The sequence below is a fragment of the Dunckerocampus dactyliophorus genome, chromosome 20 (assembly GCF_027744805.1).
Source record: "Dunckerocampus dactyliophorus isolate RoL2022-P2 chromosome 20, RoL_Ddac_1.1, whole genome shotgun sequence".
Lineage (NCBI taxonomy): Eukaryota > Metazoa > Chordata > Actinopteri > Syngnathiformes > Syngnathidae > Dunckerocampus > Dunckerocampus dactyliophorus.
Genome location: NC_072838.1, coordinates 12422032 through 12438504, shown reverse-complemented (window position 1 = coordinate 12438504; position 16473 = coordinate 12422032). Strand labels below are relative to the sequence as shown.

Here is a 16473-nt window from a genome sequence, read left to right as displayed (position 1 = left end):
TAACCCTTGAAGTACACTCAGCAACAATAGAAACGCAACACTTTTGTTTTTGCTCAAGATGATGATCAAGATGCATTATTATTGCGCAAGTGTGCCTTCGATTGGCCGCAATAAAAGGCCACACCAAAACGTGCAGTTTAACTGTATTGGGCATGGTCCGGAGGAGTCTGAAAACCAGTCAGTATCTGCTATGACCACCGTTTCTGTCTCTAATACCGTGTACGCCAATCCAGCAACGTGGGGCCGTGCATTATCACGCTGCAACATGAGGCGGTGCTTGTGGATGATCGACACAACAGTACGCCTCAGGCTCTCGTCACAGTACTCTGTGCGCTCAAAATGCTATCAATACAGTAAAATGTATTGTGGATGGAGCGGCCCGTGGTGGCAGTGGGGTCAAGGCATGGGTTGACATGGGCAGGCGCGTATGTTGCGGACAACAAACACAGGTGTGTTCTAATCATGGCATTTTGAAGATAGCGAGCATGTTTGGGATGCTCTGTATCTGTGTGTACGGTAGTTGAGGCGCGTGGTGGTCACAGGTTTTCGGACCCCTCCGGATCGCCCCGCAATACAGTTAAACTTCACATTTTGGAGTGGCCTTTTATTGTGGCCAACCGAAGGCACACCTGTGAAATAACCATGCCGTGTCATCAGGTGGATAGATTATGAACCATGAATGCTCGGATTTGTGAACAACACTTGAGAGCGCTCGGCCTTTTGTGTTCACAGGAAAAAGTTTTACAGCTTTGAGTTCAGCTCATGAAAAATGGGAGCAAGAACGAAAGTGTTGCCCACTTACGTGAAGTTTAGAAACAGACGTAATAAATGGTGTGTTTTCGTGTTGTTTTTTTTTTAAAACATTGTTTCAGCCATCAATTTTAAAGATACACACAAAACAGGATTTGTGATTCAATTCAACTTTAATGACTTTGCTTCCAGAGGTCAAAGGGCATGCAAATACAGGCTTCTGAATCAGAAATGGGTTTTGTGTGTGTGTGTGTGTGTGTGTGTGTGTGTGTGTGTGTACCCCTCAGTTTATGTCGTGTTTTCTTAAAAAACTACGTGCACCTTAAGTCATCAATTTTGCAGCGTACAAACCACAAAAATACCAGTTTTACATTATCAAATACTGCACATAGAAAACATTTACAAAGCACGGGTAGAAAATTACAGCTTCTCCCTTTTTTCTCTCGCTCTATTTTTGCCATCAAATGCATCCTCCCATGTGACGCCGTCCTTTTTTTTTTTTTTTTGCAAACACCTCAGTGGAAAGGTTGTTATAAGGCCTGTTTAGAGAGGACCACCAACACCAGCAATGTGGATCAATGTTTCATTTTGTGTGTGTGTGTGTGTGTGTGTGTGCGTGTGTGTGTGCTTGTGTTTCTTTAATCAACTTGTTTTGTCCTGTTGTATTCAGGGACACTTGTGCTTTGCTGGCTTGGGAAATTGACCTAGACACTGTGGGTGGGGGGGTGGTTTGCTTAAAGGGGGGGGCTTAAAATGGCTACTTGGGAAACCTGTGCTGTGATTTTTTTGGAACATTTAGCAGCATGGATGAAGACAAATTGACACTTAAAGTGACACAAACAAACAAAGAAGCATCATGTCTGTTCCTGTTCACATGAAAGCTGCTACACTGGCAATAAAGGAGCCCAGAATAAAGGACAGAGTAAAAAATAGCAGATATGGTTCCTGCCTTAGGCGCCTCTAAATGGGATTGGAAGTCTTAATTTGTCAGCCGCACAACCTGAAGTACAGCCGCTGACGACCTGTGAGCAGGTTAGAGGTTACACTCAATAGTTATTGCCTGTGGAAACAAAAGCCAAAGCTCGTGCTACTTTAGGATTAGGGTTGCATCATTCTGGGAAAACTTTCCATGGGAATTATTTGGATTTTATTTCATTTCTGATACTCATTCGGCAGGAATTTACATGACAGGAAACTGACAGGTTATGTCAAATGTTTTTTTCCCCCCCAAATACTCTATCTTCCCTCGGACACGTATGACACGTAATATCACGACTTTATTGTAGTAAATTCACGACTTTATTCTCGTAATATTCAAACTGTTTTTCTCGGAAATTGCCGACTTTTTTTCGTAAACTTACAACTTTATTCTCATAAAACTGATGACTATTCTCGAAATCAATTCTTTTTTCCCCAAATGTGGCCGTGATACTCTATTTTCCCTCGGACACGTATGACACAAAATATTACGACTTTATTGTAGTAAATTCACGACTTTATTCTCGTAATATTCAAACTGTTTTTCTCGGAAATTTCCGACTTTTTTTCGTAAACTTACAACTTTATTCTCATAAAACTGATGACTATTCTCGAAATCAAATTTTTTTTCCCCCAATGTGGCCCTGATTCTCTATTTTCCCTCGGACACGTATGACACAAAATATTATGACTTTATTGTAGTAAATTCACGACTTTATTCTCGTAATATTCAAACTTTTTTTCTCGGAAATTTCCGACTTTTTTCTTGTAAACTTACAACTTTATTCCCATAAAATTGACGACTTTATTCTCGAAATCCAAATGTTTTTTTGTTCCCAAATGTGGCCGTGATACTCTATTTTCCCTCGGACACGTATGACACGTAATATCACGACTTTATTGTAGTAAATTCACGACTTTATTCTCGTAATATTAAAACTTTTTTTCTGGTAAATTTACGACTTTTTTCTCGTAAACTTACAACTTTATTCCCATAAAATTGACGACTTTATTCTCGAAATCCAAATGTGGCTCTGACACTCTTTTCCTTCTGACACGTACGACACGGCGACACGTAATATTACGACTTTATTCTCGTAAATGTACGACTTTATCCTCGCAATGTTACAATTTTATTTCCTCGTAAATTTCCGACTTTATCCCCGTAAAATGTACAACTTTATTCTCGAAATCTCAGATTTGTTTTTTCCCAATGTGGCCCTGATACTCTGTCGTACATTCCCAAGCAAAAGTACAATTTTTATTTAAATTGGTAAATTCTCATTTTTAAACATTTGAACTTTATTTTAACACTCAGAGGTTTTTTGTACTATTATTAATACTGTATTATTTGTAATAGTTATAGTAGGATTCACAAGTTAAAAATGTCCAAAACACTTTATTAGACTGCAGTATGCATGCTTTCTTATTAAAAATACAAATGATCCCCACAATGTCCTCTTGTTTACCACTAAAATGTTAAATGTGTCCAGCTAAAAACGTTAGGATTTAAACACTTCCAATAATTCCTCCGCTAAACTTGCCATGGAAAGTTTCCAGAAGCCCTATTTAAGCTACAGAGTTTTTCTTTTTAAAATGAGGATACTTTGCATCTCTTCAACATCTCCTGTTGCTGGGCCTCCTCAGCTGAATAATGACTCCACATTATCAGCCATTAAATACAAGAACGATCATCAGCATCACCATGCGGTCAACGATATCGCGTACAAAAGTCAAATTCCGTCAGCTTGATAGTCGGTGCAGGAAAGAGTGGAGCAAACCTTTCATGGCAATCACACGAAAATTCTAATGAATTTTGCCAGAGTTAATTCATGCTCATTTCACCCACTGAGCTGTTTTTCTCAGGGAATACACAAATAATACAGTAGAGTACAAGTAGTAGTCTAAAAAGACAGTACCGTAAAAGTAAAAGACATAAAATGTACACTGGTTAAGAAATACATTCATAAAACTATACATTTACACACATACTGTATATACTGTATATAGATATCGTATGTAGAACTCCAGTAACAATATTTCAAGCAAAATACATTTGTCAAAACTTTGTGTGCTACAATAAAGTGAAGCATTGATGTCTCCTTTACAATAACAATAATAATCATAATAATAACTATAATAATAAGGCCATTGTAAACTGAACAAGCCCTCATCTTCTTACACACAACCTCCCCTCAATAACGCCTCTCTGGTTACAAAAATAAAATACATTTTCAACAGGTTGATTGAAGATACAGTACGCTTTTTTGCACGCAAAATGGTGGCTGTGGACATTCAAACCTCAGATTAACGAGAAGTCTTCATCAAGGGGGCAGAAAGCTTTACGTCAGGGGTGTCCGAAGGGTGGCCCGGGGGTCATTTTCGGCCCACGTGTCTATTTAGTGACCCTTGGCATATTCCACAACGAAAATTAATGCGATACGGTCAACGTTTTGTATGATCGTTTGCCCTGTGCTGTATCGTCCTGCGTTCTGTGAAATCGAGTGCCCAAGTAAAGCAACCTCCGCGTTGCCGAGTCACTGTCCATGCATTTGTTATTGTGCGACTGCTAAATAGCCCGCCACGGGGCCAAAGAAAGCTGCAAGTGCCAGCAATTTGATAAAGAAGGCGAGAAACACCAGTGAATTCCATCTCTCCAGGATGTATGGGAAGTCTGCATCAACAATAGGGTCCATCCATTTGTCATTTAAAACTATTTTGCATTGTTTTCTGCATGTATAACTATAATTATTCTTTTTAAAAATTATTTTTTGGTAAATTTCTGGGTGTCTGGAACAGATTAATTGGATTTACATCATTTTCTAGGGGGATAATCGCCTGGGTTTTCACACGTTTCGGACATTTTGGAACAAATGAATGACAAAAGGCGAGGTTCCAAGGGGTAGACCTAGGACTCAGTGGAGGGATTATGTCACGCTGGCCTGGGAACGTCTCGGTTTGGCGGCCCGGGGGACATTTTCCGTCCCATCTGTTTTTTTTAGTGTCCCTTGGCATATCCCACAACGAAAATTAATAGGCTACGGCCAAACCTCGGTGTTCGTGCCGCATTCCGTGAAATCGACAACAAAAATTAATCGGATATGATTTTGTTTTCTGCTTGTGAAACTAGAATTACGCTCTATAAATAGATTTTTTTCGGTGTCTGGAACAGATTAATTGAATTGACATTATTTCCTGGGGGTTAAAAATACCTCCGTTTTCATACGTTTCTTATAATTTGGAACAAATTAACACCAAAAACGAGGTTCCTCGAGGTAGACCTCGAGGACACAGCTGGCCCGGGAACGCCTTGGTGTCCCCCCTGGTGGAACTGGAGACCGGGAAGTCTGGTCCTCCCTACTGAACATGCAGCCCCCGCAACATGGCCCCTGATAAGTGGGATGGATGTTTATCAACACTGGATTGGTTTCAGCATCTTAAACGCACAAAATGTATCAAAGTGGCCCCCGGCATCCTTCAGTTTTTCCTGGTAGAAAAACTCCGAACACCCCTGCTTCCAAAAAAAAAACACACCCCAAAACCTCCTCACACGTCTACAATAGACCCGTTTCAGTGCGTTGACATTCAAATGGTTACCGCCGCTTTAACAACTCGCAGCTCAAGAGAGACAAATGGTAACGCATGATAATTAAGCCATATAAATGTTTCAGAAAGTCTTCACATCCACAAAACCTGCGTCCTTTACCGATCTTGGCTTCAATGAAAAATATCTACATGTTTCAATTCTTCACTCTTACAGTCCTCACGCTCATTCGTCACCGCACACACTCACAGCCCACGTCGAAGAAAGGCAATATTTCACTTTGCTTTTGGTTGCGGGAGTCAAAAGGGTGCTCTTGAATAAGCCGAGTCGTTTCCCTCTCGACTTCTCTGTTCTTGTAAGGGATCGCTACACAAGCAAAGACTGTCATACAAGCTCCAAAACACTGCAAGTAACAGTAAATATTCAGGGTTTTTTTTTGTTTGTTTGTTTTTTTTTTGCAAAGGAGTAAACATTCAGCAGTGAACATGGATTTCGAGGGGATAAATTGAGATTTAAAGATGTTTTTTTTAGGAATCACACAAAAAAGTTTGGTGTGCAAATACAGTATTTGTACTTATTTTACATTATCATGCCATCTGACCACAAAAAGACACACATTATTAATACAATTCATATATATATATATATATATATATATATATATTTATATTTATATATATATACACATATATGAAATACCATACAATATTATAGGTCAAGAAAATTGAGATCAGTGAGATTTTTGTTGGCTGTGAGGATAAAAAGCCTCCAAGAGGAATGAAGTAGAAATGCTAACGCGTATTCAGTGCTCATAAACGGAATGTACCTTTGTGAAAACATGCATTTGTGACTCTTCAGTCACTCGATTGATAACAGTAAACGTCAATAGCTTGCTCTTTTTGCCTTTTTCTTTTTTTTTCTCCTCTAAAAGAACTCCATTTAACTTCCTGCTACACCTTTCGATGTGTGGAATTCGTTGGCGAGAAAGTGCTACAAGTTCAACTGCCCTGTTGTTGTTGTTCAAAAATCAATGGAAAAAAAAAAAAAAAAAAAAAAAAAACGAATCAAAACAAACAAACGTGCAGATACGATTCCATGCTGGCATTCAATTAAAAGAATCACATAGCGAAGCATAAAAGTGTGTAGGAGAATATTATTTTACAATAAAGTGCTGTATGGAAAACAAACTCATCTACACCGGAATCAAACATTTGTACTTTTAGCATCAGTCGAGAAAGGGTTAAAGGTCATGGGTATCAAGTGTGGGTGTGAGGCCTCCTTATTTCCTCCAATACTGAGAAAGAGCAATGTTGGTGCACAGAAAAAAGATACGAGTGATACCTCATCCTGCCTGGGGAGCACATGCACCCTTTTTAAAAGGTCCCATATTATGCCGTGTTTCAACTATTTTAAGTTGCCTGAACTCTTGCCTTGATGCTGTAATTGATGATGCGCTTTAATGTAGCTTGATGTAGCTTTAATGCTAACGAGCTGTGTTTGTCCACGCCTCCGAGAAGCGCTATCGTACGCGGTTTACTCTCCACTTGGCCGACATTATAGATGCCATACACGTATATCATTCAACAAGGTAACATTAACGAGAGGGACGGGAGGACACAAACGTTAGCAATGCTAGCATAGCTATGAGAGCTACAGTGCTAACATTATACTCACATTGTAACAGCAACATCATGCTAGGTTAGCCTGCTCGCTGAAGAAAAACAGAATGATCAAACTTACAGTTCCCACGTCTGTAGCTGACTGATGGATGGATAGTTGGCAGAGCAGTCGGCTTTATTTTAAGACGTGTAGCGAAGCCTGCTTTTTTTTTCTCTCTCTCTCTCTTTTACAAAGCTGCCCTCCGTGAAGTGGTTAACGTGTACACGGGGCGGGCTCATGTCTATGAGGAAGAAGTTTTTGCCATCATGATGTCATAAAAACCCAGTTGGCAGAGCTCAAGGCTTTGTTTTAATATGTGTAGAGAAACCTGTTTTTAGGGTTGTTTTATTTTTTAAAGGTGCAAATCCGTCCTCCATGAAGTGGTGGGCATTTATACGGGACATGATCATGTCCACGTGGAGGGACTTTTTTTCTTCAACATGTCATGAAAACAAGACTGGCAGAGCGCTAGGCTTTATTTTAAAATGTGTAGCGAAGCCTGGTTCTTTTTTCTTTCTTTCTTTTTTTTTTTTTCATGTTCATGAGGAAGGAGTTTTTTTTTTTTTCCTTCGTGAGGTCATAAAAACCCAGTTGGCAGAACTAGAGGCTTTATTTTAAGGCGTGTAGCAAAGCCTGCTTTGTATGTCCGCAAATTATGTAATGAAAACTCGAACGCACCTCTTCTCTCAAAAGTGAAGGTGATGATAGACTTTGCTCACATTTAGCAGTTCTAAACAGGCTATGGGGACACCTATCACTGTCAGAACATCCTTAAAAAGTCATTTTTGCATAATAGGGGACCTTTAATGTGGAGCTGTGCATATTTCCCAGAATACCTTTGTGCTCAAGGCAAGATTATGTGTTTGATATTTTATCCGACGCCCTTCAGTGGAAATAAAGTGGCACTATACTGTATTATAGACTCTGCTTACATTGGTCAAAGGCTAAATGAAGGTTGCAAGCAAACATGCAGAATGCAGCCAATACAGACATGAAGACAAGTAAGTGTGTAGCCACCAAGCTATATACTGGATGTATGTTTATACTGTATGCATATCGAGACTATTAAGTCAGCCCTGCACTGTACAACAATAGCAGTGTTGCTACCTCACATACGTCCCATTATGTGAACGTTCGGCCCTCCCCTCGCAGCTCATGTATGTCAAGCGTAACCTTTCATCGGCTCTGCTACATATCCATACGCTAGATCATCTGTACGACTATAAGAAGAAGAACAATTGCTTTGGTTTTAAAAAATAAAGTTTCTTAGTTTGGCATAGAGAGTTTAGAAAGTATGGAATTGTGGAACCCTGGAATGCAGGTTATGGCACCGTGAAGCATGGTCGGGAATGGAAAGGAGGAAAAATGCTACGTTTTCCGGTCAAATATGTCGCGGTGATGACTTCTTGGAACTAATACCCGCTAGGTGACAATGTGTGCGATGTACGTGGAGCTGTTGGAGAGACAGTCTGAAGTGGTATGTACAGTACGAGCGCATGAATGACTCAGCTTAGGTGCACGAGGGGCTGGTGGCGCTCTCCAGGGACGACTGCGAGAGGCGCCGGGTGAGGGGTCCGATGCTCGGGTCTGCCAGGGAGGAGGTAGGGAACAGCTTGTACCAGCCGCTGACTGTGGCGGAGAGGTCCAAATCCTCCAGCAGGATCTGGGCCATTCCCATGAAGCACTTGTGGTCCATACGCCCATAATCACCCCACACTATTACCTACACCCCAGGACGACACTGTTCATTAGTCAAAATGCCCCAAAAAAATGAAAATAATGAAAAAAGAAACTGAAAAAAATCACAATGTCATGTGAAGTACTGTATAATTTGACTACAACGGTATTCTTTAAAAAAAAAACGACATTTTTACTAAAAAAAAATAATTTTCTTGTAAAGAAAAGCACTGTATTGTCTTTGAGGCACACATGGTATAATGATTTTGCTTAGTAAAATAATTTACAGTTTTATTCGAATAAAATTACATCGTTATTCCATGGCTTTCTTCTGTTAAAATTGCTATTTTTTTTCTTAAATTTAATTGAAACTGACTTTTTTCACGTTGTTCGGCACAGACCCTACTTTTATGCGTTTGTGGCTTAAATGAACATGAAAATATATACTGTATGTATGTTAAAAAAATACACATTTGTTCTCATAAAACTACATTATTACAAATATATGTTTATTATATTTAATTCTGGTCAAATTACATTTTTCTTTAATAATAAACAAACATTTTTCAAATGCATTGAATGCACTTATTCATGCAAAGATTTTTTCCAAAAAAAATAGTTTATTTTATTATAAAATTATTTTTTTTTAATCCGCATTAAGTCAAGTAAAATTACTTCTTCTTGAATATTATTATTATTTTTTTATTAGAACTCCACACATATCCTTTTTTATACTTATGCCAAAATGTCAAAATTATCTTTAAAATACTACTTAATCCTTGTAATATTCAAAAAAACTGGGTCAAATTGCATGGATTTTTTTCTGGTATTTGTGTTTATTTTTCCTAATACACCATCTTTGCATATCTTGTATATCTGTCAGTTTTATTGGTCTGAGGAGCTGCAAAGGTCAAACTCAGGCTGCAGTGGCACGAGCATTCGTAGGAACACCATCCTCACTCATTTCATGCTCATAAAATGTTACAGGAATACAATTTTTTAAAAAACAAAAATGGAATCCAAAAGAGTGAAATACCTGGAGGACTTTGCCCTGAGGACTCTCATCAAACAACAGAGGCTGCTTGTAGCTGGGGTCAAGATTCTTCTTCACCACTTTGGTTTTCTTCTTAGCCAAGCACACTCCATTCTCCAGGACGTACACCTTTACGTAGGTCGCTACACATCACAGAAGAAGAATAACAATGAATACAAATACAATTAAAGCACAAAAAGGTGTCGTGTGTGAATGTGTACAGAATACCAGGCGTATTCCTGGAGCCTGCTTTGGGGATCAGGCCTCGGGCCTGGTTGACTTCCACCTCCAGCTGACCTCCTCTGTCCACCATGCCAACATGGACGTCCCCTGCAGGAAGATGATTTTTTTTATTATTATTTCCAAGAAGATCCTCAGCTGGAGGTCTTTCCACCAGGCTTGGGTTTGTGCATGTTGTCCCTTTTACCACAAGGGGGAGACATAGAGCCGTGAGCCTGTCCTTATTGAGCTGTCTCTCCTGTATTCTATATGAAAGAGTCATACGGTATTTCATGCACAATAACTTTATATACACTCCTTGTGCTTTCAAGGGGCACGATGGCTTTTCAATGGGGGGGGTCCACCTCAGCTCCCTGTATCTTTTTGCTGCTGCAAAGTACGATCTTAGAGTCCCACAGTTTGCTCTATGAGGGTATATTTTTAAAGAAAAATAGGGCGTTACAAGAATATTACATGAGTTGTGTATATATATTTTATATTATGCCTATATTTATAAATATTTTATATATAAAATGTAAGTATAAATGTGCAAGATCTTCTACAACTATCACTTAACATACTCGACAAAATGTTCCTCACTTTCAAGCATTTATGAATACATTAGGACTTTTTTTTCTCGGAAAATTACTATTTTATTGTCATAAAATTACAGTTCTATGCTTTAATAAAAAAAAAAATTGACATAATTTTAGTAAAATTATAAAGTTTGTTTCTACTATAATTAAGATGTTTTTATTGTAACTTTCTTTCATTTTTCATTTTCACCATTTCATTGTGGCTTTCATGTCTTTCCTTTTTCCGCTGTAATGGCAATTTTTATTTATATTGCCAGTATTAATTATAGCCATGCACTAACACACATATGCATGCATTTCCGCTAATAATGACATACAGTACATTTGTATTGCATTATATGTACTGTATCATATGTACTTTAATATGTGTAGCGAAGCCTGCCTTTTAATACGTAGTTTTAAATGTACTATTTTGTGTGTGTGTGATCCTATTATCCCGCATATAAGACCTTCTTCATCAGGTCACTGAGGGACAAAAGTGGACGCTAAGTGTTTCTGATAGTGTGTGTATGGAAGCGTAAAGACTAACTCTTGGGCGGTACTGTGGTTGATGTTCTGCTGAACAAGAGCAAGTGGCAAGCAAATAAAAATGCGCAGTAAAAGGAACTAGAGCAGAATAAAAAGTGCTCGGTCCACTTTGCTGGTGGCTTACCCATGGGAGGTGTAGCTAATGTTTGCCGCCCGACGATCTGAGCGGGTCCCAATCCATCCAGGAAGTCGCTGAACTGACTCTCGGGCCCGAGGCGCGTGGTAGGGAAAACAAACCTGAGAAAGGCCGCATGATCAGCATCGGCCCGTGTTACGTGAAGCATTTGCACGAGGCGGGTGCTCACGTTCCGTCGGAGCTGTTGGAATTGGTGCTGCCGTCTGTGGAGTCCTTGCTGCCCTGCCGTGTCACCCGGTTCCTCATCTCCACGGCGATGCCGGTCTCCGTGCTTCGTCGGATTGTGCTGCGGAGCTTCTTGGTGCCGCCATCTGAAAAGAAAGACTTTCTTTAATCACCTCATGATGCAGTTGGAAGTTAAATATAAAGGAGTCGGTTTTAAACTACGGTCTATGAGCTAGAAATTGCAATTTGTGTAAAAATTGTGCCAAACACAACTACTGAATAATTGCAATATTACTGTAATGCTGGCTATAATACATCACAACATATCATAGCAATGCAGTGCATACATGTGCCTATCAACGCATCACAGTACGATAGGATACCATGTTGACCCAACAGTCCGAAAGAAGCAGGTCATCTTGTATTTGGGGATTGATACGGGGGGCGTCAAAAGACTGCAAGTCACACACACATTTAAACCTACAGCATTTTCTCTGATGCCCCCCTTAAGGGACACAAAAAACATTCTGCAACCCTCAACCTTACCACATAATACCAAATAAGTATTTATTTACTTAGCTTTACTCTGTCAAGCTTTTTCAAAAATATATGAATAAATCATGCTGTTTCATGCTTGAATACAACCTATTATTAGTCCAAAAATATTCATGTTTAAGCAAATTGTATGCATTTTTGCCAAAATTAAGCATTTTCAAGCATAAAAAAGGCTAGATGAACTAAAATCCAAATATAGGGCATTCAGAAGACGCATTCAAAGACGTTGCGATGACATGCAGTATTCTACTTTGGTCACTAGGTGTCAGTAATGTTACTGTAATGTTCGGTGAGACACACAAGCACTAGACTTGATCGCCGGAACAACAGGCCTTTATTGCAGGTTTGAATTATCTCACAACAGTCACAACAATCCCTAACCCACACCCAGCAAAAACTCAACTCTGAACCCCTGACATCACTTCCTGTTCACCCCCCACTCTGCTCCCCTAGCACCAGAACGCATTTAAAGCAACACACATAAACACAACTGTTATTATGTCTACTATATTGGGTAATAGGAGTGTAAAGGTGACTATAGGGGTGTTATGCCCTGTCTAGAGTGCTCTAATAATGTTAAAACTCATATTTAGAAGGTTGTACAGTTCTTCTATGCTCTAATTACTAAAATATTCAGTTTCTAAATGAGGAATCCTACTAACCAAACGAGGAAATACTGTAAAACAATATTCTGTCATGAAAGGTTTTGAAGTATACTACAATAACGGATTGATATCACACCACCTTGATGTGACCGACTGCAGTGGACCAACACCAAAAGGGCGGAGCTAAACATGCTGTTCCCGTGTCATTAACAGCCACGTTCTACGTGAAAACACCAACAAAATGTGTGTTTGCTGTTCCAAACTGTACTGCGGCCAGCAGAACTGAAAGTAACACGGCCTGATGAAGTGCTATGACCTGGTAAACGCCGTGGCATGTCTCACATGCCTGACAATGGCGACTGTAAGAGCTGTTCCCAGCTTTACTAAAGCAACAGCGGCAGAATCATCTCCTGTGGTGACACTCTATTGCTCTGATAAAAGGATAGGACATGTAGCTGCATGTGCTCGTGCAGCATCAGCCAAAAAAATTTTAAAAAAAAACACACCCTCCAGAGCTCTTCCTTACAGATACAGCTTATGCATGCACACACACACAAAAATGCAAATTGGTGAGCTTCGCTTGGAACGTATATGTGCACGTGAGCAGCGCTTTAAACCCTGAACTGCATGTTAAACACTGGATAACAAAGCTCTCCTTTTGTGGTGCGCGGCTCATTACAACTGCAGTGGCGCTGACAATAGGAAGTGGCACGTCCTCCTTCTCTATGTAGGCGCCCACATAGCTGCACGGTGCAGCGGCGTGAAGACTTTTAAGCAGGGGCCGCACAAACTGTCGCCGGATGAAACAGGTACGGCACTTCATTAGCGCTCCAAGCTCATTAAGCATCCTCCTCATCGCCATGACAACCCCACACGGTGGAGGAGGGCAAACAAACAAAAGTGAGGATTATTTTTCTGGAGACTGAGGGGATGAGTGCTCGCTCCCCAAACTTCACTCGTGCTGCTATGACAACCCTCCTGGACCACCTGGAGACAGCTGGCGCCATGGCGACAAGCTCAGCCCTCATTAAACCACACACGCTTTGCACTGCAGTGTGGAAATAACGATGTTTTGTGGCTCTTCTAAGCATTCTTTGACGCATCAAGTAGCAGTCAACTTCATATTCATTTACTAATTTGCCAGCCGGACCCTCCCCTCTCATCAAAACAGCCCCCAGTAAGGAGCAGTGATCCTTCCTTCCTCTTTAATCCCCTCCTACTCTGCGCTCTCCCCCTTTTCCATTACCATGGCAACACAGTCTGCATTGCACCAAGAGCCCCGGCCGACATGCTCCCCTCATAAGCCTTTCCCCTCTCGGAGAGCCTTGCCTTCATGTCACTTTGAATGCTTATTATTTTTATCTTTAGCTCCCCGTCTCCTCTTCCTGTAAACACTCTGTGTTCAAACTTTTTCCGCCGTGGGCTGCATACAGAAAAATTGAAGGATGCGGGGGCCAACTGACACATTTTGTGCATTAAAGATGCTCCAAGCAATCCGATGCAGGTCAATATATGCTAAACTATCTTAGCTTTATGTTATACAGGTGGCAAAGCAAATTAGTGTAATACCTAATATACTGTATCGCATTAATGCTTAACAAAGTTATGCTGAAAAACACAATTTAACAAGTCCAAAAAGGAGTTGGAAGAAGCCGAGCTTATTTAAATCCTGCACCTTCTCTATCGTTTGTTCACTTCCTGTGTTTAGGAGTCACCGTTTCCTCACGAGAATAACAAGAATAGAGAACGTGTAACGATAAATAAATACTCTATGCACTGGTATTTTTCTAAAAACATTTAAACAAGCAAAATAATAATTACAAAAATTAAATACAGAGACAGTCATCCCTCGTTTATTGTGGTTAATTGGATCCAGACCCGACTGTGATAAGTGAATTCCCGCAAAGTAGGATTCAATATTAGTAAATTGAGCATTGTTTTGGACTTCTAAATATTAGAGCCCTTTAGACATAAAATAACACCCCAAATATGCTCATGTTATTCTTTGATTACACCGCATTGCTCAACTGTAACGCACAGGCTACGGGATCACTGCAGGGACACAAGAGGCGGATGGCTTTAACCGTTAGCAAGCTAGCGAGCTAACTAGTTAGCCTCCAATTTATTGAACTTAAGAAAGGCTTTAAAACGGAGTACGGAAGAAGGACAAAGAAGCCAAAAACGCACCACTTCCACACAGAATGGGAGGAGAACTTCTTTTCGCGCTATCATGTTGATGCTGCTTCTGATGCTGATTCCATGCTGTGTGACGTAATCTAATGTAACGTCTCAATAATGGAACAAGGCCGAGTGGCCAGAATAATACATACCCTTGTCTTACAATATTGTTTGGCTAATAACACACCATAGCCAAACTCCAAACAGCAATCATTGATTATTGAATTCATTTTTGAAAAACCGTGATAGAGCGAGGGACGACTGCATAGAAAAAAAGACGAGAAAAAATAAACACAGGACATAGACCAAGCAATAAATGATTAAATACTGATAAATGATGTATTGGTTGTATGCATTGGGTGCTAACTTTCAAACGTACTGCAGGCGTTAGACCCCGCCCTCTTCCTGCTTTGAGTACGTAAACTACGGCCTACGTAACATACGGACGTGGATTAGTTATTTTTGATCAGCTAATGATAGCAATCTGTCAAAGTTTAACTACTAACATTAGCTATCCTTGAATGTATGGGCTATGCTAAGAAGTTATACACGTATATTTCAAGAAAAAACTGAATCTTAGCTTTGTGATATCGCTGAAAGCGTGACGCATATTAATACTGTGAACTTTAATCTGTGTGCTTTGTTTCCCCTTTTTGCTGTTGCTGTTTTTGTTTTTTTGTCCCCAAACAGTTCAACTTTCTTCAGAAATAATCTTGTAACTTTTATTTTCGTAATATTATGACTTTATTCCCAAAACCAGAACTGTTTCCAGAACTCAATGTGACAAAAATTACAACTTTTTTTTCTTAATATTTTAACTTTATTCTTGCAAAATTACAGCTCTTTTTTGCCATTTCTGCCGTTGTTGTCGTTTTAAATTTTCCCAACTATTTCAACTTTTTTCTTGTAAATTTTCTTCTTGTAATATTATGCCTTTATTCCCATGATATTTTCACCTTGTTCTAATATTATAACATTTTCCCCAACCTAATTTTTCAAAAACAATAATATTATTGTAAAATTTACCTTTTTTTTTTGCTGTTAAGGTTTTTTTTTTCAAAATATTTCAATTTTCTTCTGTAAATTTTCTTCTCGTAATAATTGGACTTTATGACTTTAGTGTAACTTTTCCCCCCCCCAACCTATTTTTTAAAAAATGACAACTTTTTTACTCATGTTAACATTTTGATTTTATTCTTGTAAAATTACTGCCCATTTAAAAACTTTTTTTTTAATTTTCTTGTTAGATTATATTTTTAGAAGTTGGCGCGAGCCAATAAAAAAAAAAAAAAAAAGCAAATGAGCCCCGGACCGCACTTCGAACACCCCTGCGCTGGCTGATGATGGTGTTTTTATATTTTTTTGTCTGAAAAAAGGCCGGTGACATACGGCAGCTTTAACGTGTCGTACAGCATGTCCCATCCAATCCTAACAAAACAAATAAGCACATTTTTTAACTTCTCCCTGCAGTTTTACTCGCTTGTATTCAGCTCAAGTAAACACACACAGTAATTAGTGCTAGTCAGACACTAAATCTGTGCGGGGTTGAAGTGCTAAAAAACATTACATAAGCTCGAGGGGAGCCTGTTTAATTGTCTCCTGATGGCTCCACTATGATATGAGGAGTAACTCATCCCAGGAGACTTGCAAGATAGCAGAAAGCACGCAGCGCAATTAAAGGCAAACTTTGTGCACATAAAAGGTATGAAGCGCAATCCACATATTAGATAACAAGTCACATGGAAGCAATTGAGTCGCTTCAATTGTGAGAATGAAGCACAACACATCATATTGTGCGTGTGTGTGTGTGTGTGTGTGTGTGTGTGTGTGTGTGTGTGGGATCAGTGGAT

The 16473-nt window shown here is 39.5% G+C and overlaps 1 protein-coding gene across 2 annotated transcripts in view; it reads right to left on the bottom strand.

Moving 5' to 3' along the window:
* Positions 1 to 1003: 1003 nt before the first annotated feature.
* rims3 (regulating synaptic membrane exocytosis 3) overlaps positions 1004 to 16473 on the bottom strand; it is a 34448-nt gene continuing 18978 nt past the window's right edge. For both annotated transcript variants that reach the window (XM_054763642.1, XM_054763643.1), the window contains exons 3-7: positions 11290 to 11431; positions 11109 to 11221; positions 9870 to 9971; positions 9645 to 9784; positions 1004 to 8654 (exon numbers count right to left, since the gene is read on the bottom strand). In XM_054763642.1, the coding sequence (XP_054619617.1) occupies positions 8442 to 8654; positions 9645 to 9784; positions 9870 to 9971; positions 11109 to 11221; positions 11290 to 11431 (710 nt within the window). In that variant the 3' untranslated portion in view covers positions 1004 to 8441. The remainder of the gene's footprint in view (positions 8655 to 9644; positions 9785 to 9869; positions 9972 to 11108; positions 11222 to 11289; positions 11432 to 16473) is intronic.